This window comes from Gobio gobio, assembly GCF_949357685.1.
Source record: "Gobio gobio genome assembly, chromosome: 14".
In the NCBI taxonomy this organism is placed as follows: Eukaryota; Metazoa; Chordata; class Actinopteri; order Cypriniformes; family Gobionidae; genus Gobio; species Gobio gobio.
The window spans coordinates 3,999,689-4,022,873 of record NC_137107.1 but is presented as its reverse complement, the minus strand read 5'-3'; the positions used below and the strand labels follow the sequence as shown (position 1 = coordinate 4,022,873).

The 23,185-nt window shown below is 42.4% G+C and overlaps 1 protein-coding gene across 2 annotated transcripts in view; it reads left to right on the top strand.

Annotated features, from left to right (window-relative positions):
• fstl4 (follistatin-like 4) overlaps positions 1-23,185 on the top strand; it is a 353,963-nt gene that overhangs the window by 11,475 nt on the left and 319,303 nt on the right. For both annotated transcript variants that reach the window (XM_079834259.1, XM_079834258.1), the window contains exon 2: positions 2,682-2,820. In XM_079834259.1, the coding sequence (XP_079690385.1) occupies positions 2,692-2,820 (129 nt within the window). In that variant the 5' untranslated portion in view covers positions 2,682-2,691. The remainder of the gene's footprint in view (positions 1-2,681; positions 2,821-23,185) is intronic.

Sequence of the window (23,185 nt, the reverse complement as noted above, 5' to 3'; positions counted from 1 at the left end):
TACGCCAAATTCTGACTCTACCATCTGAATGTCTCAACAGAAATCCAGACTCATCAGACCAGGCAACATTTTTCCAGTCTTCAACTGTCCAATTTTGGTGAGCTCGTGCAAATTGTAGCCTCTTTTTCCTATTTGTATGAGATTTGTAGAGATGAGTGGTACCCGGTGGGGTCTTCTGCTGTTTTAGCCTATCCGCCTCAAGGTTGTGTGTGTTGTGGCTTCACAAATGCTTTGCTGCAGACCTCGGTTGTAACGAGTGGTTATTTCAGTCAAAGTTGCTCTTCTATCAGCTTGAATCAGTCGGCCCATTCTCCTCTGATCTCAAGCATCAACAAGGCATTTTCGCCCACAGGACTGCCGCATACTGATGCTTTTCCCTTTTCACACCATTCTTTGTAAACCCTAGAAATGGTTGTGCGTGAAAATCCCAGTAACTGAGCAGATTGTGAAATACTCAGACTGGCCCGTCTGGCACCAACAACCATACCACGCTCAAAATTGCTTAAATCACCTTTCTTTCCCATTCCGACATTCAGTTTGGAGTTCAGGAGATTGTCTTAACCAGGACCACAGCCCTAAATGCATTGAAGCAATTGCCATGTGATTGGTTGATTAGATAATTGCATTAATGAGAAATTGAACAGGTGTTCCTAATAATCCTTTAGGTGAGTGTATTTCCTCAGAACTAGAGAACTGAAGCACTGGGCTCTCCCCCCGGGCAGAAGAAGCCGATGGGCGGGCTTCCGACACTGGCGAAAGAGCGCGCGATCCCGCGGGTAAAGGAAGAGAAATGGCGGGCCCCGTCTCTATCCCTTCCATGAGATCCATTTGTAATCCCAAGATTTTATCCTTTCCTGGTCATGACGTCACCCGCCCGTGACGTTCACTCCCACCATTGGACTAGTTGACATATGTGCTTCAGACGCAATCACGCTGGAGCGTTCCCAAAGTGTCATCGACGCAGCGCAAGATCCCTCGAAAGGGAACTAATAATGAACAGTTGTGTTTATATTACCTAATATTAATAAAGATAAATAAATCTGTAACACATGTATTGCTTGTAGTTAGATAATGCATTAACACTAACTTACGTACGAAAAGTGTTACCAGGTCATTTAAGAGTATTTTGGGGTGTAATAGCATGAGATATGAAATGTATGAAAAGAATAAACTGGATTATAGATCACACAAGCGGTACATATGAAAGATCACAGGAAGAAGCAGTCCCGCGTGTATCTGAGCTTCTGTTTAGTCATGTCTGGTTAGCATGTCAGACGTGCTGGAGGGCAAATCCGCATCAGAAATCAAGCCTGATAGACTCATTTGAGATGTTTCTGCTCGCTCTCTGTGGGAAATACTGCCGCACCACGCCAGAGTGAAGACATTTTGATATAAAGAAAGAGCCTACTGACATCATAATCCAACTTCATTGACAGTATTTTACATCAGAGTGTCCGAAATCGCCCTCTATACCCTTAAAGGATTAGTTCACTTTAAAATGAACATTTCCTGATACTTTACTCACCCCATCTCATCCAAGATGTTCATAAAGTGAACTAATCCTTTAAATAGTGCACTATTTGAGGGCAGAGACATTTGGCTCAGCTCAAGGTTCAGACTTATTTGTTCATTAATGATGTCATCAGCGGCTAGTCAACGTCAAGTAATCACATAAATGTCAACTTTAAAAAATCTGAAGTAATTGATTATTAAATTGTTTCATTAAGGTTTATACATCGTTTCCATGACAGATAAATCTTTAAATCTTACTGTAGCTGCCAGTTTGCTACGTTTCAAAATTAACAAGCACAAACTATGCAAAATTAATTTTCAATAATTCAATAAATGCCACCTTGCTAATTGGTTACACAATGCTTTGGTATTTGGTACATTATAATAATATCCATACATTTTTAGCCATAGATCCAAAAACAAGCGATAGAAGCATTGCTAACGTGATCACCAACATTAAACCGCATATACGTTAACAACTGCCTAATGTTATGAATGAAATGTCAAACCCGTGAAGAGGAAACAACTGAAGCTTTGAGGGTGTTGATGGACTCCATCTGTGTTTGATCATCTTTCTGAATATGATCCAGCTGTAGTCTTTGACAAATGAAACATGATTTTCTCAGCTTTTTGCTCAAAATGTTGCTTTTTAAATTAATCTTACCCACAATCAAGTGTTGGTAAAGAGTGCACGAAGCTAGAATAAAATGTTTTCGTTAGACAGTTCTTTCTTTCGATGTATTGCATGTTCAGATAATCATACAACAAAATATTCTGGGGGCCATGAAAGTTTTGAGAAAATGATAAAAAATGCTGGTGAAGAAAGAGTTATAAATCATAGTTTTCATATAGTCTTTAAATTGAGTAGCAAATAATTTAGTTGGTTACACACGTTTTACACAAACTTTTGGGGTTTTGTCTACTGGAAGTTTTGGATGCATCTGAGATATAACAGCACAAAAAGTGCATTATCCAATAGGCCTGAACATAAGAAAGCTTTATTCAAACTCATAAGCTTAGTTAAGTGGCTTGCTCTGACAGGTGCGTCGCACTTTCGGCATTTCTTGTGCTCATGCAGTCGTATCAGACACCTCGTGCGAGTGATAATGGGCTCTGTGTGTCTGAGTGGGTATATGATGCTCATCATCCACACGTTCTCCTCCTGACAGGCCGACTCTGATGGGCTGGTTGGGTGTTTGGGTTTTGTCCGTCCTGCTTGGATCTTCCCTATGGCTGGCTCACGGAGTCCGAGCCGGCGCTGGAACTGGAACTACGGGAAGGCAGGTTGAAAAGGGACGTCAGGAAGAAGTAAGTCACATTTTCTTTTGCTAATGTTCTGGCACTTAAATGTTTGAGTAATAGTGCAGATTATGTCTTCCATACTGTATGATTTGTTTATTTGAAGTCTTCGGAAGCGTTATGTGAGTAACAAACAGACTAAGGGTCCTATTTTAAGGATCTGGGGGCGTATTACAGAAACGTTCTATCTTAACTTAAGATATGATAAGTTAATTTAGGATTTTTCACAATTTCATATTACAGAAGCAAATCTTAACTTGATTTAGGATTGTTATCCTATCTTACAAAATCTCATCTCATCTGTAGTTAGGAAATCCTAAAGCTACACTGTGTGATATTTCCCCCCATCTAGTGGTGAACTTGTATATGACCATCCAGTGAATATTAGTTTCTGTTCCTCTCAATTCCGATTTCGTTTTAACTCCTACGGTGGCCGATTTAGTCCAAGATTAACATGGCTTCCAGTTCGACCTCGTCCACATTCGACACGGAGCCATCGAGTGTTAAAACGCCAAAGGCCAAGCTTGAATTTACGGGTATGTCCCTCTTTGGCTAATGTACTTCAAGATGGAGGGGCAACATGGCGACCCGCATTCAAACCCTCACCCGTATGTATTTACAATGACATATTATAAACCCACGAGAATACTTTATTACTTGAAAGAAGTAAATATACATTAATGAGCACATATATTTTTGAAAGAACTGAGTATTTTTAGCTAAGAACAAACTAAAAAATTTACACAGTGTAGCTTTAAACCGCTCCATCGAGTTCGGTAATCAACTGTCAGGTCTGTTACCAAGCAACCAACAACACGCAAACTGCTTCTGAGGTAAAGCTAAAATCAAAATGGAGAAACGACGGCGTGCTTTTAAGTTCAGTGCGGCAGAATTTGAAATTTTGATAAGCCTTTTGCAACAACAAAAAAAGAAAGTATAAGGCGTTAGTCACTTGAAGAATGAACTGGCATAAAGTTGGTTTGACGTTATTAGATGTTCGATATTCGCACGTTTAGGGACCGTCTCTAAAGTTACATACAACATTGGTAAACACATTTCTAACTTCAATAGCATTTGAAAGAAATGACTTACAGTATCAAAACCAACTGTAAAGTGTTAATCTAGGTGCTAGCTATGATGCACATCTTTTACATATTCCGTTCAAATGCTATTGAAGTTAGAAATGTGTAGGTACCGATGTCGTATGTAACTTTAGAGATGGTCCTTAAATTTGCAAATATCGAACGTCCAGCGTCAAACCAACTTTGTGCCAGTGAAGAACGACCGGTAATGCTCCGTGACGGCTCGTTGGCCTCCGTAATGTTGGTCGCAAATCGTCAACTAACTGCAAAACTAACTATAATTATTTACAAGCATTTTACCATCAAGGCACAGCACAGCCTCTGGGTCCTCCAAAAGTATCTCCACCATCACACATCGCTGCTCTTCATCTTATATAATTAATAAATGTAACGCTCTCTCGAAAAAGGCTTTTGTACTGTGATTTTTACCGTTGGATTTCAAAAAGGTTTGAAGTGAGAACACCAGTGGGGTTTTCCTAAAGTTAAGACAGCTTTTAGGATTTTGTGTCGAGTTAGGATGCTTCTGTAATACCCGTTTCCTATCCACAGTTAAGATAAGATTATGCACTTAAGAACTGTAATTCTGTCCTAAATGCGGTCCTAACTGAAATTGCCATGGTTACCAAACAGATAAGATAGGATTCTAAAGGCGTTTCTCAATGTCAAGGAAGGATCCTCGGAAGCCAGAATTCATCGTCCGTCGAAGGGCTGTTCCAATGTCGAGGATCCTCGGAATTTCAACCAAGGTCTGAGAAAATATGCCATATACAGGAAAGGATGCATACGAGTAGACTTTGCGCACTTAGCGTTCTCAAATCACCCACAATCCTATGCGCGCAGCTTTGCTATCTTGTTCAAAAAATACAAAATATCGGACGTTGGCGGAGTCAGAACGTTAACGGGGCAATATGCTTTCAAGTGTAAGTATTTACGTTACCAAACATTTGTTATAACCGTAGTAAATATAAGTAAAGTTTAACTTTTAAATGCCAGTACAAATTACAACCGTAAATGATATTATACAAATTACGTTATTGATGGCTAACGGACCTTTTCACTGACGTAATGAGGCTGACGTGCACTTGCTAGCCTGTTCCATTTATGTGTTCTCCGAATGCTAAAGAGGAGCCTCGCCCAGCCTCTGAAGGAAGTGACTTGGAAGGACCAGTCCTGCAGAGGAAGGATCTTTGACATTGAGAAACACCTTAAAGTTAAGATGTTTTTGTAATACACCCCCTGATCATGGTCTGGAGCTCATGGCGCTGGTGCTCTTAGGGTGTGTCCAAATCCACTTTTGCTAGTTTAATGGTGGAAAAAATGCTCGGCACGCCCGGCTCATGGTCCAAAATGGTCGTCCCTCATCTATTAATGAGTCATGGGTGTGTTTTGGGCGTAACGTGCAATAAACCAACCTCATCTCCCTTTCCCTTTAAAAGCCAGTTGTGCTCGCACCATGGCGGATTCGCTATTTTCATGGATGAATTTGGTTTCAGGTGTGTGTTGGTCAATGGTCAGTGGTTTTCAGTTCCTCACAATAGCAACGCTCCAACAATGCTCCTGATCACACCTGGTGTTCAGACCAGACGCCAATGGGTGAACATGCACCAGTGCTTTTGATATTTAAACAACAAGGAGCTGGACGTCAACATGAGAACTGCGTCGAGCTGAAGCTAGCAGAACTTGCGTCACATTGCGCCGGGTGTATGATAGAGCCCGAAATCTGTATCTTTATCTGTTTTAATGGACACGTGTTTTTTATAGGGTGAATTCAGGGTGATTGGGACACTTTTTCCAAGTGATCTCAATGGCAAAAAGTGACCCTATGTATCTCTATTTGGATAAAATCGTATGTTGGCAGAGCTAGTAGACTAGTAGTTTGTCCAAACTATATGAACATCTGTATATGAAACAGATCCGATGACACTGCACAACGTCTGTCTCAGAAATTGTGTCCAACAGCAAAACTTTTAAAAACACAGTTTATGCTTGGAATCAATCAAGAACCGAAACTAGGCGTCTTTACTATACGTACAGTACAACGCATTAGCACTGATGGCGGACGGTTAATGCCCATCAAGAATGCTCAGCATCTTTGAAGGAGTAATAAAGCCCGTAATGAGCCTCTTCAGTCGCAAATGTCACCTCTAATGTAGATGTTGTGGCAGGAATTGTTTGTCCCAGATGAGATCTTTGAGGAGGATCCCGAGCTGATGATGTCATTGTCTTTAAGCACACACACACACACACACACACACACACACACACACACACACACACACACACACACACACACACACACACACACACACACACACACAGACACACACGTCGTGAGGCCTGCTGGGGTTTGTTAATGATTTCTCAGCGCTGTAAGACATCCACAAGCATCATAGCTGAACACCAGCGCAGCAATTCACAATCAATATATGTGTTACAGTTCAACTAACTATTTAGTTATTGTTTTAGTTATTTTTAAATTAGTTTAGGCAAGACACCCCAGGTGAATAGGGTAAAAAAACAACTTAATTAAGAATTGCAATTTTGTTTTCAGTGCAAAAAATGCTTTTCTTATTTAGTATTTTTGTCTTCTTTATAGCCTAACAATTCTTAAATCAAGATGCATTTACTAAATAAGGGAAATTACATAAGATATTTATTTCTTGTTTTCTGGAAAAATAAAATGAAACTGAAGTGAGTTTTTGCTTAAAACAAGCAAAATTATCTGCCAATTGAGTAAGAAAAATAATCTTGTTTCTGTTTGAAATCTTGTTTCTGAAATAACATTACCCCATTGGCAGATCATTTAGCTTGTTTTGAGCAAAAACTCACTTATTTTAGATTTTATTTAAATTTTTTTTGCTGGAAACAAGACAAAAATACTAAGTAAGAAACAAATTTTTTTGCAGTATTCTTGTCATGTTTACAGTGGCCCATTATCTAAATAAATATGCATTAATTTGTATAACTTTTCAGACCTGAGAATTGGATAAAGCCAGGTTAAAAAAAAAATGTTTTTATATTTTTTTATATGAGTGATTGTGTAATTGGAGATACATTTGCCATTTAAAAAAGTTAAGGAACTAAACTGTTCACTAACAGAAATTATTTCCGGTATCCTATTGAGAACATATTCAACTTTAATAATTCAGTAATTGCCAAACACAAATTACTTTTATAGTATTTTTTGTCAACTCTGTTACAGACAATTTAAGCGATGTGTAGAAATATAATTGGTAACAGAGTTTGACGGTCACGGAATTGACAATTTTACACTTTTTAGCTAAAAACTGAATGCACTGATGAAATCATGATTAAACAACCCAAAGTACAACGGTAACAGAGTTGACGCACAATTTATGGACACACATTTTTATAAGATAAAAGTCATTTTTAAACAATTTAATGTTGTAGAATTAGGAAAATGACTATTTAGGGCTTTTATAAATAAAATAAATGCAATATTACCAAAAGAAAGTAAATAAAATATTTTGATTACACAATGATACGTAATGAAATTCGGACAACAAGAAATCCAGATTTTCAGCTATATAAGACACTTTTTACTGAAAATATTATATTTTTATGGCTTGTAACATCATGTGATCCATAACAATGAGTAATTAAAATAATAAAAAAATATAACCATATGAAAAAAATTATGACTTTGGACTCCAAAAGTACTTGCAATTATAGAATCACGCATCTATTAGAGTTAAAAGTTTTTACAGAGGTGATTTTTTTTCACTTTATAAATAAAAAAATACTGTCAACACAGAACTCACAGCCTTTAAAGAGATGCTCTGTGCAACACATAATCCATATACACTGATTTATAAGTATTAATTAGTCAGTCGTATGATTTCATGAATGTATTTATAAAGATGCTATAATGTTATTATATTATAGTTACGATGACTTTTTAGTCATTCAGATTTATTTCTGTCAAATAAGTGAATATATTGTTATTAATAGCCATGTTGTCTTCTTATGAATACTTATTGTGAGTAATAATACAGTTATTAATCTCTATAAATGCATCATTGATGGCTTTAAGTGAAAACATATGAAGTTTTCCGAATGTTCAGAAATCATGATGATGTGCTCATTATACATTTGAAGTTGTAACTAATGAACAATAATTCCTGTAATAAACTGTAATCATAAATGCAAACAGTTGAAAAAATGTATCTAATGTTACATACTAGCCAAACATTGCAACAGTATTTTTTAATAATTTTAATAATTTAATATAATGCTACAAGCAAAACCATGCACACTCTAAAAATGCTGGGTTAAAAACAACCCAAGTTGGGTTGAAAATGGACAAACCCAGCAATTGGGTTGTTTTAACCCAGTGATTGGGTTAAATGTTTGCTTAAAACAACCCAATTGCTGGGTTTGTCCATTTTCAACCCAACTTGGGTTGTTTTTAACCCAGCATTTTTTAAAGTGCATACAGTTTGGATATATAAATCAAAATGAACATTCATGACCACTAATGCAAACATTATCTATTAAACACATAATTGATAATCAATTAGTAAAGCAAACAAGTGTCTCTGGCACTGTTTTATATTTGATCATTTATAAATCAGTGTGTATGGATTATGAGCATGTGCATTGAAAAAAACAAATGCATGACTTACAAGCAGTGTTGGGTATAGTTACTTTGGAAAGTAGTTAGTTAGGTTACAACGTTACCATCAATTAAAAGTAATCAGTTATGATACAGCGTTACCTATTCATAAAAGTAACGCGTTAGAGTACTCATGCGTTACCAAAAATTAAAAGCCGTTTGCAGCGGCTCACACATGACAGACACAGCCCCCGGCCCCTTTAAATGCACCTAGAAGTCGTGACTCCCGACAATGAATAACGTCAGTCATCCGACTAAATTAACACTGCAGGATAACAATAACAGGAAAGACAGTCAGCAAATGCCTACAAAAGACAGATGAAATTTAATATGAATAATTGATCCATGTCGGTATACACAGCCTAATATTTTTCACTTAGGCTATAATTAAAAAAAATAGCCTACAAAATCAAGATAGCCTATTTACTTTTTATTTATTAAATCCATCCAGGAAATTAGTTAATGAAACATGGATTAAAATTAAGATACAATTAATACAAAACGAAATTCGTTTTAAAGAAAGGCTTTGTGCTTTCTTTTTGAGGTCTCTGTGAAAGTTTTAAAGTCTTTAGTGCCGCGGCGCTTTCAGGGTGGTCGCGTCCGTAATGGAGAAGAACTGTCACGTAACATTGTTTTTTCCTCATAAATGACAAAATACTTTAAAAAAAAAATACAAAACCATAATTATTATTTTTTTTAAAGGATGGATTTATAGCGTTTTGGGGAAAAATGGATGGATGACCTTCTATTGCCTTTGTTAATTCTCATTTTTTTGAGTTTGTCACGTAAAGTTACCTCCTTCGCCTAAAAATATTTTAGTAAAGCTTGGTAAGAAATGAGCAAAAACAAAAAACAGACGAAAAAACAATTTTACCTCAACTATAACATCAGGCAGGCGGCAGGCCAGATGTCATCCGGGAGAGACTGTCTTTTAAATCCAGTGTTTTTGCATCTCCTCGACTACATAACCGGCCACAAGTTTGTGAACCTCACTGATGGGGACTGTTTTAGCAGAGTTAAAACTCAAACGCTGTTGCTTTGGAGCTGGTGCACCACCGTCGTCCTCCTCAGCAGGCTTTTCACCAACGCAGAGTGGGCATTTTACCGTTATGTTCTTTTCTTTTTCGTTGACAAATTGAAAATAATGTGCGTACTTCCATAAACCAAACGCTGTCCTCTCTGCCATCTTGCCGGGAGTTCGAAAAAAAAAAAAAAAAACACACACACACAGGGTCAGGCGCAGGGCACAGACGTAGGCTATCACAGCCATTGACTTTACGATCACAGAGCTTCGGCTCCGCTGATACATCCGCAGGTGGCACAGTAGACCTAGGCCTACTGTCTGACAAAAAGCAGGCTGCAGTCGGGATTTTCCTTTCCTTAAAATAACGGATTACTTTTTTTAAAAAATAACGAAGTTACTGATTACTTACGCACGAAACTAACGCGTTAAGTTACACATTTCAGGAAAAAAGTAATTAGAGTACTCTAACGCGTTACTTTGTAACGCGTTACCCACAACACTGCTTACAAGTAATTATAAAAATAATGTAAATGTAACAATATCAGTTGTTATACTGCATTATAGGTCTTAATGAGTCTTATATATAATAGTTATCCTTACTTATAAATAACTATAAATGGGGCTATAATTCATAAGCATGGGCAATTTTCCACATCATCTGAAATCATAAGATGGAAGAATAAGAATATAGTTCGCCTTAGCTCTCGAATCTAATTCACAAAGTTTATTTTACACAACTGACGACAAACCTAGCATAAGCGAGATTTCGAATGAGTGTAACAGATCTATTATGAATGAAATCTATGGGTCCAAATAAAGTGCAATACAATACACACTTAAAAGTGTATATTGGATGTATTATTTCCATTAAAAAACACGTTATGGAAGCAAAATAGCCTGAAATCTCAAAATTGACCAGTGCATGGAAAAACGAGCGGCTTGCCTTGAATTTTAAAGTTTCAATCTAGAATAATCACGGTGTTGTGTTTCCTGCTAGATTCAAGTCATTTCGAGAAGTTGCAGACTCCAGCACATTTTCCAAATGACAGTACTGATGGCTGGATGAGTTTGGAGGTCATGGAGGGTCAAACGCGTTTCATATTTCCTGCCTGCTCATGCGCGCGACCCCCTTCTGCCTCTCACAGATTCACTGCACACCGTATTCCTCGTTTATTTCACAATTCCTACTGTGCTCTCATTGCTTATTAATAGTGCATCCATTAATGTGTCTCAAAACATCTAGCATGCGCTTCTTTCGTGTTGCATCTGTGTTTGTGCTCAAAGGGTTTCATTTACACTCCATTTTACTGCCATTTTACTCAAGGCTAAACTATAAGGATTCATTTTGCCATCATCATGTGCTCAAAACTCATATGATTTTTTACGATGGCAGACATGACACAATCTCTCTTACACTCATTCGAAATCTCGCTTCCATGAGACGTGTTATGCTAGGATTGTCGTCAGTTATGTAAAATAAACTTTGTGAATGAGATTCGAGAGCTATAGTTCCCTTTCAGTCGGTCACGTTCGACGTACGTCGGAACTGACCGACGAATTGGGATCTGATCTCAGAGACCAATCTACTTCGAGTGTATTAAAAACGAGCCAATGGAGATTGGCATGCGATCCACGCATTCCACGCACCGCCCCGCAGCGCGGGTATAAATAAGGAAGTGGAATGCTTGATCATTGCTTTCTACTTCGGAGCCGAACAGTGAATGTTTCCTGTTTCTACGAAGAGTGTTTTTGACGAGTCTCGTGAGAGGATCTGCTTCCAGTGCGGGTGTGACAGCGCGTCAGCGAGTGCCGCTTCAGACGGAGATCAGCTGTTGGTTCGCTGGGCGTTTCCTATTTCTGAGTGCACACACAGGCTTGCACCTTTGTACTGTGTGGTGCCGCGGTCATCTCCCTGAGTGCTTCAGCACGTTAAAAGAGCAGTTTCCTTTCTAAAAGAGCAACACGGTTTGACCCTGCGTCTTTTTCAAGATGTCATTCAAACCGTGTGTTTCTGGATGCGGTCGATATCTGTCCCCAGCTGACGGTCACGTTCGTTGTCTCACGTGTTTGGGCGTTCAGCACGCTGAGGCTGCGTTCGTGAATGACTCATGTTCCCATTGCGGGAACATGACCATCGCAGTTTTACGGTCCAGACTCCATTACCTCGAAAGAGGCGGAGCACCATTGCGCATCCCCCGATCTAGTGGTCCTCCCGCTGCAAAGCAGAGGGCTGCTACTTTGGCTGATGGCCTTGGTGGGGACCTGAGGGTTACTGTGAGGGCTTCCCCGACGGGTCAAACGGCTCCTCGGGCCCCTCCCCCCTCCGCTGCGCCGGTGGAGCTTCCAGAAGAGCGCGCTGGCCTCCCCCGGGAGGTCCCAGGCGTTTCTTTTGGGGCTCCGGCTGAGGACATGCTGTCGATTGCAGCATCGGGGGACGAGCTAATGGGCTCTGAGGATGAAGATTCGGCTGCGCTGCCCCCTTCGGGTGTGACAGCGTTGCCCGAGTCCGACCCAGAGCTTACGGCTATGCTTTCCCGGGCCGCCGCGAGTGTCGGGCTCGAGTGGAACCCTCCACCGTGTCCCGAACCCTCGCGGTTGGACGATTGGTTTCTCGGGACGGCCCGTGCTGGTTCTCAGCGCCCCGCCCCGGTTCCTTTCTTCCCGGAAGTGCATCAGGAGATCACGAAATCGTGGGTAGCGCCTTACAACGCTCGCTCACGGTCGACTGACTCCTCCGTCCTCACTACTCTCGATGGTGGTGCGGCTAAGGGCTACGTGGGAATCCCCTCAGTCGAGCGGTCTGTGGCGATGCAACTGTGTCCCAAGACCGCTGCGGACTGGCGGGGTGCCCCGCGTCTCCCCTCCCGGGCGTGTAAGTTCTCGTCCGGTCTCACGGGCAGGGCTTACACCGCCTGCGGGGAAGCCGCATCATCTCTGCATGCTATGGCGCTCCTGCAGGTCCACCAGGCCAAGGCGCTAAAGCAATTGCACGAGGGTAGTTCCGACCAGGGTGTTATGCAGGAACTGCGTGCGGCGACTGACCTCGCTCTCCGGGCGACGAAAGTCACTGCACGCTCCCTGGGTCGGGCGATGTCCACACTAGTGGTCCAGGAACGCCACCTGTGGCTGAACCTGGCAGACATGCGTGATTCCGACAAGGTCCGGTTTCTCAACGCCCCTGTCTGTCAGGCCGGCCTCTTCGGCGACGCCATCGAGAGCTTCGCCCAGCAGTTCTCGGTGGCCCAGAAGCAGACGGAGGCCATCAAAAACATCCTGCCCCGACGACCCGCTGCTGCCTCCACCCAGTCGTCGTCGGCAGCACCTCCGCCTGCTCGTCGCCGAGGGCGTCCCCCTGCGTCCGCCTCCGCCCCTGCGAAACCCAAGCAGCAGCCTCCACCGGGAAAGCAGGGTGCCGGACGTAAGGGAGGCGCCCAACCCGCTCAGGGCTCCGCTAAACCAGCCGGCAAGCGCAAGGGGAAGCGGCCCTGAGACGGGCAGCCCAGGGAAGACGGGAGCTGCTCTGAGGGAGATGATGTCCGCATCTTTCTCCCACCCCCCGGAGGAGGACCGGGGGGCCCCGACTGGTGTTACATCTCTGCCGCTGGCTCTCCGGAGTCCAGCGGCACCCACATTCTCAATAAAAGAGCAGTTTCTATTTTCCCTGGGCCCCAAGAGGGCCAGGTTGGCAGTGCGCGACGCCCCCGGGCCTTGCCACTCCTTTCCTCCCCTCTCCCCCTCGCCAGGGGGCAGCAGTGTGGGCACCGAGAACGCCCCCGGGCCTTCTCACCCACACTCTGCCCCACCCTGGAATATTCGGACAACACTCCGGGCCGGGTCTGTCTATTCCACTTCGCTGCCCCACCCCGGGTACGTCTGTGGTGCCGTTGGTCCCGCTTGTACGGTCTCTGGGGGCTTGGCTTCAGCTCCCCAGGCCGTCTCGCTGGCTCATCCGTACCATCAGACTCGGCTACGCGATTCAGTTCGCTCGCCGGCCTCCCAAGTACAGGGGCATCCTCTTCACCTCCGTGCGGAGCAGCGATGCCCAGGTCTTGCGGTCAGAGATCGATGTCCTGCTGGCGAAGGACGCGATCGAGCCGGTTCCTCCAGCCGATATGAAGGCGGGGTTCTACAGCCCCTACTTCATTGTACCCAAGAAAGGGGGTGGGTTACGGCCAATCTTGGACCTGCGTATCCTGAATCGGGCCCTGCACAAGCTCCCGTTCCGGATGCTAACGCAGAAACGCATTTTCGAATGCATCCGTCCCCAAGATTGGTTTGCAGCGATCGACCTGAAGGACGCGTACTTTCATGTCTCTATCCTTCCTCGACACAGACCGTTCCTACGTTTTGCGTTCGAGGGGAAGGCATATCAGTACAAAGTCTTGCCCTTCGGCCTGTCCCTGTCGCCTCGCGTCTTCACGAAAGTCGCAGAGGCAGCCATTGTTCCGCTCAGAGAACACGGCGTTCGCGTCCTCAACTATCTCGACGACTGGCTTATACTCGCCCAGTCTCGGGAACAGTTGTGCGAACACAGGGATATGGTGCTCAGTCACCTCAGCCTGTTGGGCCTTCGGGTCAACCGAGAGAAGAGCAAACTCTGTCCCACGCAGAGGATCTCTTATCTCGGTATGGAGCTGGATTCGGTCAGCCAGACTGCGCGCCTCACGGAAGAGCGGGTCCGGTCGGTGTTGAACTGCTTGAATTCGTTCAAGAACAGGACGGCGGTCCCACTGAAATTTTTTCAGAGGCTCCTGGGGCATATGGCATCTGCAGCCGCGGTAACGCCGCTCGGATTGCTTCATATGAGACCGCTTCAACACTGGCTCCATGGCCGAGTCCCGAGGTGGGCGTGGCAGAGCGGCCAGTACCGGGTCCCAGTGACTCCTTACTGCCGCCAAACTTTCAGCCCATGGTCCGACGCTTCGTTTCTCCGGGCCGGGGTGCCCTTAGAACAAGTGTCCAGGCATGCTGTGCTCTTCACGGATGCCTCCTCCACGGGCTGGGGGGCCACGTACAACGGGCATGCAGTTTCAGGTCTGTGGACGGGACCTCAATTGCATTGGCATATCAATTGCCTCGAGTTGTTAGCGGTACACTTGGCACTGCGCCGCCTCAAGGGGCCGCTACGTGGCAAGCATGTACTGGTCCGTACGGACAGCACTGCGGCCGTTGCGTACATCAACCGTCAGGGTGGTCTACGCTCCCGTTGCATGTTCCAACTCGCCCGCCACCTCCTCCTTTGGAGTCAGAAGCATCTGAGGTCGCTTCGTGCCATTCACATCCCAGGTGCGCTGAACCAGACAGCCGACGAGCTCTCTCGCCAGTCGACACCTCCAGGGGAGTGGCGACTCCATCCCCAGGCGGTCCAGCTGATATGGGACCTCTTCGGAGCCGCACAGGTAGACCTGTTTGCCTCTCCGGACTCGACCCATTGCCAGTGGTACTATTCCCTGACCGGGGGCACCCTCGGCACGGATGCACTGGCGCACAGCTGGCCCCGGGACCTGCGCAAATATGCGTTTCCCCCAGTGAGCCTTCTTGCACAGACCCTGTGCAAGGTCAGGGAGGACGAGGAGCAGGTCTTGTTAGTTGCGCCCTACTGGCCCAACCGGACCTGGTTCCCAGAACTAACTCTCCTCGCGACAGCCCCTCCTTGGCCGATCCCCCTGAGGAGGGACCTTCTTTCTCAGGGACGGGGCACTCTATGGCACCCGCGTCCAGACCTCTGGAAACTCCATGTCTGGTCCCTGGACGGGACGCGGAGGTTCTAGGTGGTCTACCACAGGCAGTGGTAGACACCATCTCTTCTGCTAGAGCCCCCTCTACGAGGCGCCTCTACGCTTTGAAGTGGAACCTGTTCGTTGAATGGTGCTCTTCCCACCGGGAAGACCCCCGAAGGTGTTCGATTAGTGTCGTGCTTTCTTTCCTGCAAGATGGGCTGGAGCGAAGGCTGTCTCCCTCCACCCTCAAAGTGTACGTCGCAGCAATAGCGGCGTATCACGACGCAGTCGAAGGTAAGTCCGTAGGAAAGCACGACTTAATCGTCAGGTTCCTCAGAGGTGCGAGGAGGCTAAATCCTCCTCGTCCAAACTCGTTACCCTCTTGGGACTTAGCTCTAGTGCTCAGAGCACTTCAGAGCCCTCCCTTTGAGCCTTTGCAGTCTGTGGAGCTTAAAATCCTGTCAATGAAGACAGTGCTTCTGACGGCATTGGCCTCCATCAAGAGGGTAGGGGACCTGCATGCACTTTCGGTCAACGAATCGTGCCTAGAATTCGGGCCGGCCAACTCTCACGTTGTCCTGAGACCCCGGCCTGGATACGTGCCCAAGGTTCCTACCACTCCCTTCCGGGACCAGGTAGTGAACCTGCAAGCGCTGCCTTCGGAGGAGGCAGACCCAGCCCAGGCTTTGTTATGTCCCGTCCGCGCTCTCCGCGCTTACGTCGACCGGACTCAAAGCTTTCGGACCTCAGAGCAACTCTTCGTCTGTTACGGAGGCCAGCAGAAGGGAAAGGCTGTCTCCAAGCAGAGGTTGGCCCACTGGATAGTGGATGCTATCGTCTTGGCTTACCAGTCCCAAGACGTGCCTTGCCCGTTCGGGTTGCGAGCACACTCAACAAGGAGTGTTGCTTCTTCCTGGGCGCTGGCTCAAGGCGCCTCGCTGACAGATATATGTAGAGCTGCGGGCTGGGCGACACCTAACACGTTCGCTAGATTCTATAGCCTCCGTGTAGAGCCGGTATCTTCCCGCATCCTCGCCCCCAGTGGCCTCGCTAAGTGCCCGTTCTAAGTGTCGGCTTGCAACGCCACTCCCGCCCTCTGGGCCGGATACGTGCGTCTATTTTTCTCCAGTTGTGTTCCCCGGAAAACGGCTAACCCTGTCGAGCTCCTCCGTCACCCCTGCGGTGCCAGACGTTGCGGCCGTCTGACGCCAGGCCTGCACCCGTATGCTTGTGAAACGTGTGTGTAGGCTGGGTTCCATATGTAGCGGTCCCCTCACGGCTACCCCATATGTGTATTCTTCCACGGTACCAGCTACCCTACTCGGCTAGCCCCGTGTCTTTCCCTTGACAGAGCCCGCTCTGTCGTCTCTGGGCGTGTTCTTTCCCCCCTGGGACCAGGCTGGAACCACCCCAGAGACTGCCATATGTTGCACTACCCTGCCAGGTTAGTCCTTATGTGTATTCTGCCACCTAGCCTTCTACTGAAGGACGTGGCTCCGCAGCGTACCATCTCCCGAGACGGGCACGCTTTCCCAGCGTTATCCAATAGTCACACTGAGTGGGTCTTGCAGAAACAGCAGTGACTGACCTCCCTGCTTGGAGCCCTGACTTCCGTACCATCTAAGACGGTCCAGTGCGCTCAAGCAGGACGCTGGAAGGGCCAGCGCCCTGGCGTTTTGGTAGGGATCCCAATTCGTCGGTCAGTTCTGACGTACGTCAAACGTGACCGACTGAAAGGGAACGTCTCGGTTACGTATGTAACCCTCGTTCCCTGAAGGAGGGAACGGAGACGTACGTCCCGTCGCCAGGTGCTGTGCTTCCGCTAGGGGGCCGAGTCACTAGTTCGGCTCCTCAGCAGAAAAAAGCAATGATCAAGCATTCCACTTCCTTATTTATACCCGCGCTGCGGGGCGGTGCGTGGAATGCGTGGATCGCATGCCAATCTCCATTGGCTCGTTTTTAATACACTCGAAGTAGATTGGTCTCTGAGATCAGATCCCAATTCGTCGGTCAGTTCTGACGTACGTCTCCGTTCCCTCCTTCAGGGAACGAGGGTTACATACGTAACCGAGACGATAGACTCGTTCAATCATCAACTCGGTCATCAATATCGTAAATCCTGCAAAGTTTTTTGTAGTTTCATTTTTAAAAAATGTATGTACATTTATAACACTTATAAGTTTTAAAAAATGTATGTACATTTATAACACTAATACTTTACTCTATTTACTATATACTCTATTTTTTCCCCCTTTTTGAAAGTTGTGAAATCACTATTGTGGAGTTTTTCTTTTGCTATTTGAGCAAATGGGCACACAAAATATATTAATGTATTCTCTCATTCACCGCTATAAAAGTTAATCCAACTATGACGACTTCCGCTCTGAGAAACCCGAAAATGTGAAAAGGGTAGGAGAAAATACTAAATATAAAAATTACTTCTTTGTCTCCCACAAAGAACTCATTTTACATCCTTCCATCCACGTTTTTATTTAACTTTTAAACATCCAGTGTGTGGGTGTGTGTGTATTCTTCGTTTACAGTAGCACAAATTCCCATATACAGTAAGTTACTGTAAATTTAATAAAAAATACCCATAATGCAGTGCATATTACAGTAGCTAACCGTAAATAATATAAATGGTATTTTACTGGGCTTTTTTTCGGTAAGTAACTGTAAAATTGCGGTAAAGTCTAACAGTGTACGGCAAACTATATTCTTATTCTTCCATCTTATGATTTCAGATGATGTGGATAGCCCATGCTTATGAATTATAGCCCCATTTATAATTATTTATAAGTAAGGATAACTATTATATATATATATATATATATAAAGACTTTATAACAACAGTTATATTTACATTCATATTATTTTTATAATTACTTGTAAGTCATGCATTTGCTTTTCAATGCACATGCTCATAATCCATATACACCGATTGATAAATTATCAAATATAAAACAGTTCCAGAGACACTTGTTTGCTTTACCAATTAATTATCAATTATGTCTTTAATGGATAATGTTTGCATTAGAGGTCATGAATGTTCATTTTGATTTATATATCCATCCTGTATGCATGGTTTTGCTTATAGGAGTATATTCAATTATTCAAATTATTAAAAAATATTGCAATGTTTTGCTAGTATGTAACATTAGATACTTTCAACTGTTTGCATTCATGATTTCTGTTTATTACAGTTTATTATTGTTCATTAGTTACAACTTCAAATGTATAATGAGCACATCATGATTTCTGAACATTCGGAAAACTTCATATGTTTTCACTTAAAGCCATCAATGATGCATTTATAGAGATTAATAACTGTATTATTACTCACAATAAGTATTCATAAGAAGACAACATGGCTATTAATAACTATATATTCACTTATTTGACAGAAATAAATCTAAATGACTAAAAAATCATTGTTACTATAATATAATAAACATTATAGCATCTTTATAAAAACATTCATGAAATCATACGACTGACTAATTAATACTTATAAATCAGTGTAAATGGTTTATGAGCATGTGCATTACTTATAATTATAAACATAATATGAATGTAACTATAACTGCTCTTATAATGCATTATAGGTCTTAATGAGTCTTTATAAATATGTTTATAAAATAGTAATACTTACTTATAAATGGAGCTATAATTCATAATAAGCATGGGCTTCATAAAAAGTGTTACCGATTTTTTATTATTTATTTATGCAAATGTATGTTTCTATTTATGCCAAAATATTAAAACATGAATTGTTCTATGTGTAATATAAATAAAACATGGCAGTCAAAGCCACTTCTGTGCAAAAAAGTTCCACTTCTGTGGAAAGTCGCTCCAGTCACGATTCCTGCTGATTTCAAAGATAGTTGAGTCATTTCTTAAAGTTTACAGACATGAGGCTTAGACTTCACTGAAACGAACACAGACGACTGAGAGTAAACGCAGAAAGTGCTGCTGTTCGCTGAAAGGACGTTTGTTCAGTGGCGCGTATGCTGTAAAAAGCCCTTAGATTGAACCCAGCGCCGCGTCAATCTCCCAAACTACTCGTGTTAACACATTAACCCCATGAACATACCCTTTTTTAATTCATCAGAGATATTAAGGTATTAAATATGCATGAATTTATGGTGCCAGCGTCCAGTGGCCATATTTGCAACCACTTCATGTTTTTTTACCGAAAGGTTCTATCAGCCGCTTTCCATCATGGGATCATTTTACGGATTTAGCTTTAATAAATTCATTTTAATAATGTTGTATTGTATTTAAACTGTATTCAACAGATTGCAAACATACACGTTTTCACTAGAAAACATTTAAATAATCCATTAAACATGAAAGCATTCTGCAATCATTTTACCTCCTAAGACCTAGGAAAACAAATTCATATTTTTTTCATGTCATTATATTGTTTAGAGCAGGGGGTCCAAACTTTTTTTAAAGGGGGCCAGATTCGATGTTGTGGACATACCTGGGGGCCGGTCCCTTTTCTGTTATACATATTATGACATGTTTTGTTTCTTGGAAACATGACAGATTTGACAAAAGCTTGAGCTGACAGTAGAGTAGCTTGAGATAGGACACAGGAAATGTATAGATATTTAACAATATCTGTAAAACTTTCATCAACCAAAAAGTTGTAATGGGTGAAATTTAAATATTATTACTGAGTTAGAACTCTATTCTTATTTAAATTTAATAAGTGCTCTATTTATACAAAAAAAATACTTTTCTTACTTGGTATTTCTGTCTTTTTTCCAGTCCAAATATCTAAAAATTCTTAAATCAAGATGCTTTTACTAAGGAAAATTACATATTTTTTCTTGATTCCTGGGGTAAAAAATCTAAATCTAACTAAATTATCTGCCAGTGGATTAGAAAAATAATCTTGTTTCTGTTTGGGACAGAAACAAGAAACAAGATTCCAAACATTATTGTTCTCACCCCATTGGCAGATATATTTTCTTGTTTTAACTAAAAACTCACTTCAATTTTATTTTATTTTCCAGAAAACAAGAAAAAATATCTTATGTCATTTCACTTATCTCGTAAATGCATCTTGATTTAAGAACTTTTAGATATATTTAGACTAGAAACAAGACAAAAATACTAAATGACAGCATTTTTTGCACTGCACACAAGGCGAAAAGTAAAATAAATATATATATTTCTATATCCAGAATGGCTTTAAGGTATTTAGTCTATAAACATATAAATACAAATACACAAAACTACACAAAAATAGTCTGCAATTTGGCCTTTATAACTCATTTAATACATGTCTACATTACAAATGAAAGAAAATTAGATATGAACCACCATTTCTGACAAATGACCACGGTTACAGGTAGTGTTACCACAGTAAAGCCATGATAAATGTTGGTGAATTGTTGTTTGAAAAGTATTTTAACTGAATCGGCTCAGCTGATTTGCACGTTAGTGTTGTTGATTAAGTCAGTGCTGTTTAACTGGATTTAAATTAAATCAAATCTCGAAAAATCAAATCAAATCAAGAGATTCGCAGCTCATACCAGAGTAAACACATTTGTTCACATTTGTTTGAAACTGCATGATTTGTAAAATATCCGTGGCGGGCCACATATAATATACAGTATTTTAATAGACACGCTGCGGGCCGTTTGATATTCATCCCCGGGGCCAGACTTTGGACACCCTGGTTTAGAGCATAAGAAACAAATGGGAAAAAATGATATTTTATTCATATGTTATGCTATGTCCTGGTAAGTGGACACCAGGAATAAAATGACATGCATAGGCAAAAACAATGGGATTTTTTTTTTCATTCACCAATCAATTTTCAGGTTTCAGGATTCTTTTAAACCAAACTTTGTTTAAAGATGTTTCTCAACTATGTTGTGAAAGATATAACGGAATTAATTGATGTACCAAAATGTGGATAAAATGGCCATACATGGGTTTTCCCATTCAATGCAATGTATCATACAATGTGTCTCTAATGTGTTCTTTGAGCAACATGTAATGAATAAAGAAGTGTTATAATGGGAGTAATAGTTGGCAACCGTTTCATAGCAATATCTAATATTTTATAGGAACATTGATATGTAATGTCTTTCCCTATTCACTTGTTGTGTCTCCCAGATTGCCCGATAAACTTGATTTAAGTCTCTACATGTATGAAATCAATGCCCTGTTTTGTAACAGAAAGTCATATTTTGGTGAGAAACCCCATTACATTTTCGTGAGATGTTGTTTGATTTGTAATAAACAATTTGTACATTAGTCAGATTGAAATGATATTACAAAATATGATCATATTTCCATAAGAGTGGTCAATTTGATAATTCAGTCATATTTAAAGACCAAGGAGAAGTTGTTGTCCTGGTGAAAAGAACTCAAAACAAATGGTATCTCTGAAAAGGACATCCTTTACAGGACATTCAGACTTAAAAATGTGACATGTATGCTGTCAAAGAAATTTACTAAAATATAATGTCCTCGTATGAGGACAGTGGCACCCGGGAGGTTAAGACATTTCTCCTTACAATTTACCTTATGGTAATTTACCTACCAATGAACCTTATTTTCTAAGAGTGTTTGTATGTTGCAACTGCTTTTGCATCAGAATTCAGAACCGGAACTGTTTATTGCACAAGGTAAACAGAAATGCCCTTCAAATCGAAACACTACTATGACCAAGAACTGCACAGGCCCAGCAAAATGCCAAATTATAGCTAACATCATAGTCTGTGCAATAATTATTTTTTATAAATTAACATTAAGCACTCTTTTTCAATTCCTTTTGAATTATCTCAGAAACCATGTCACAGACTCATCGATATGTCCTCATGTTTCAACATCAGAAGTTTTATTACGTTCATCACTGCATTATCACCGTTTGAGTGGAACGGTGTATGTGTTTGATTGACAACAAAACACTTATCCTCTGGAGGAAATCGATAACTAAAGGCTTTCAGTGTTATCACATTCTTAACCATTCTGGGTTGAAAGAATATGTCACGGTTATCTGGACTCATTCATCTTTAGTTCCACTCTCATTGACTTTCAGTTTGTTTTCATCAGTCACATGTGTTTTTGATTCCCGCCACTCATCTGTCCATGGACACTAATCATCATCACAGCTGTTCGTCATTTAGTTCATCACCAGGTGTATATAAGTTCCTCGCCTTCATTCAGTGTTTGTCCGCTCTCATTTGCGTTTGGTGTGTTAATGCTACATGTTTGGAAAATATTCTGTGGATTATTATTAAAGTCTGTGTTTTGAATCTTCATCATCATCATCTTCTTATCTGTGTGTTCCTGCAAACTTGCTGACAAATAAAGGTCTTCAACAGATGATCAAAATATAATTTCAGATTAATTCATACATCACCAGAGGGGAAAACGTCTTGTTTACGGATGTAACCCTCGTTCCCTGAGGAGGGAACGGAGACGTAATGTTAGTGACTAACGAATTGGGGTTTCGCTTAGAAGCCTATCATCTTCGAGCTTAGAGAAAACGCCCAATGGCATGCCAATGCCATGGGGCATGCGGAATATGCATACGTAACTCCGCCTCACCGCGTGAGTATATAAGGAAGTACGTGGCAATATCGCATTATGTTACCTGCTTGAGGAGCCAAGACTGAACTCCTGCGTTCCAGGTAGCACAGCTGAAGTGGCAACGGGACGTTACGTCTCCGTTCCCTCCTCAGGGAACGAGGGTTACATCCGTAACCGAGACGTTCCCTTTCGTTCAGTCACTACGACGTAACGTTAGTGACTAACGAATGGGGGTCCCAATATAATCCCGCCACTCAGCTGTCTTCCAGCGCCCTGCGTAAGTGTGAGTACCCTGTCGTAAGACTAATACGGACGAAGGACTCCCACTTAACACAGGAATACCAAGGTACACTGG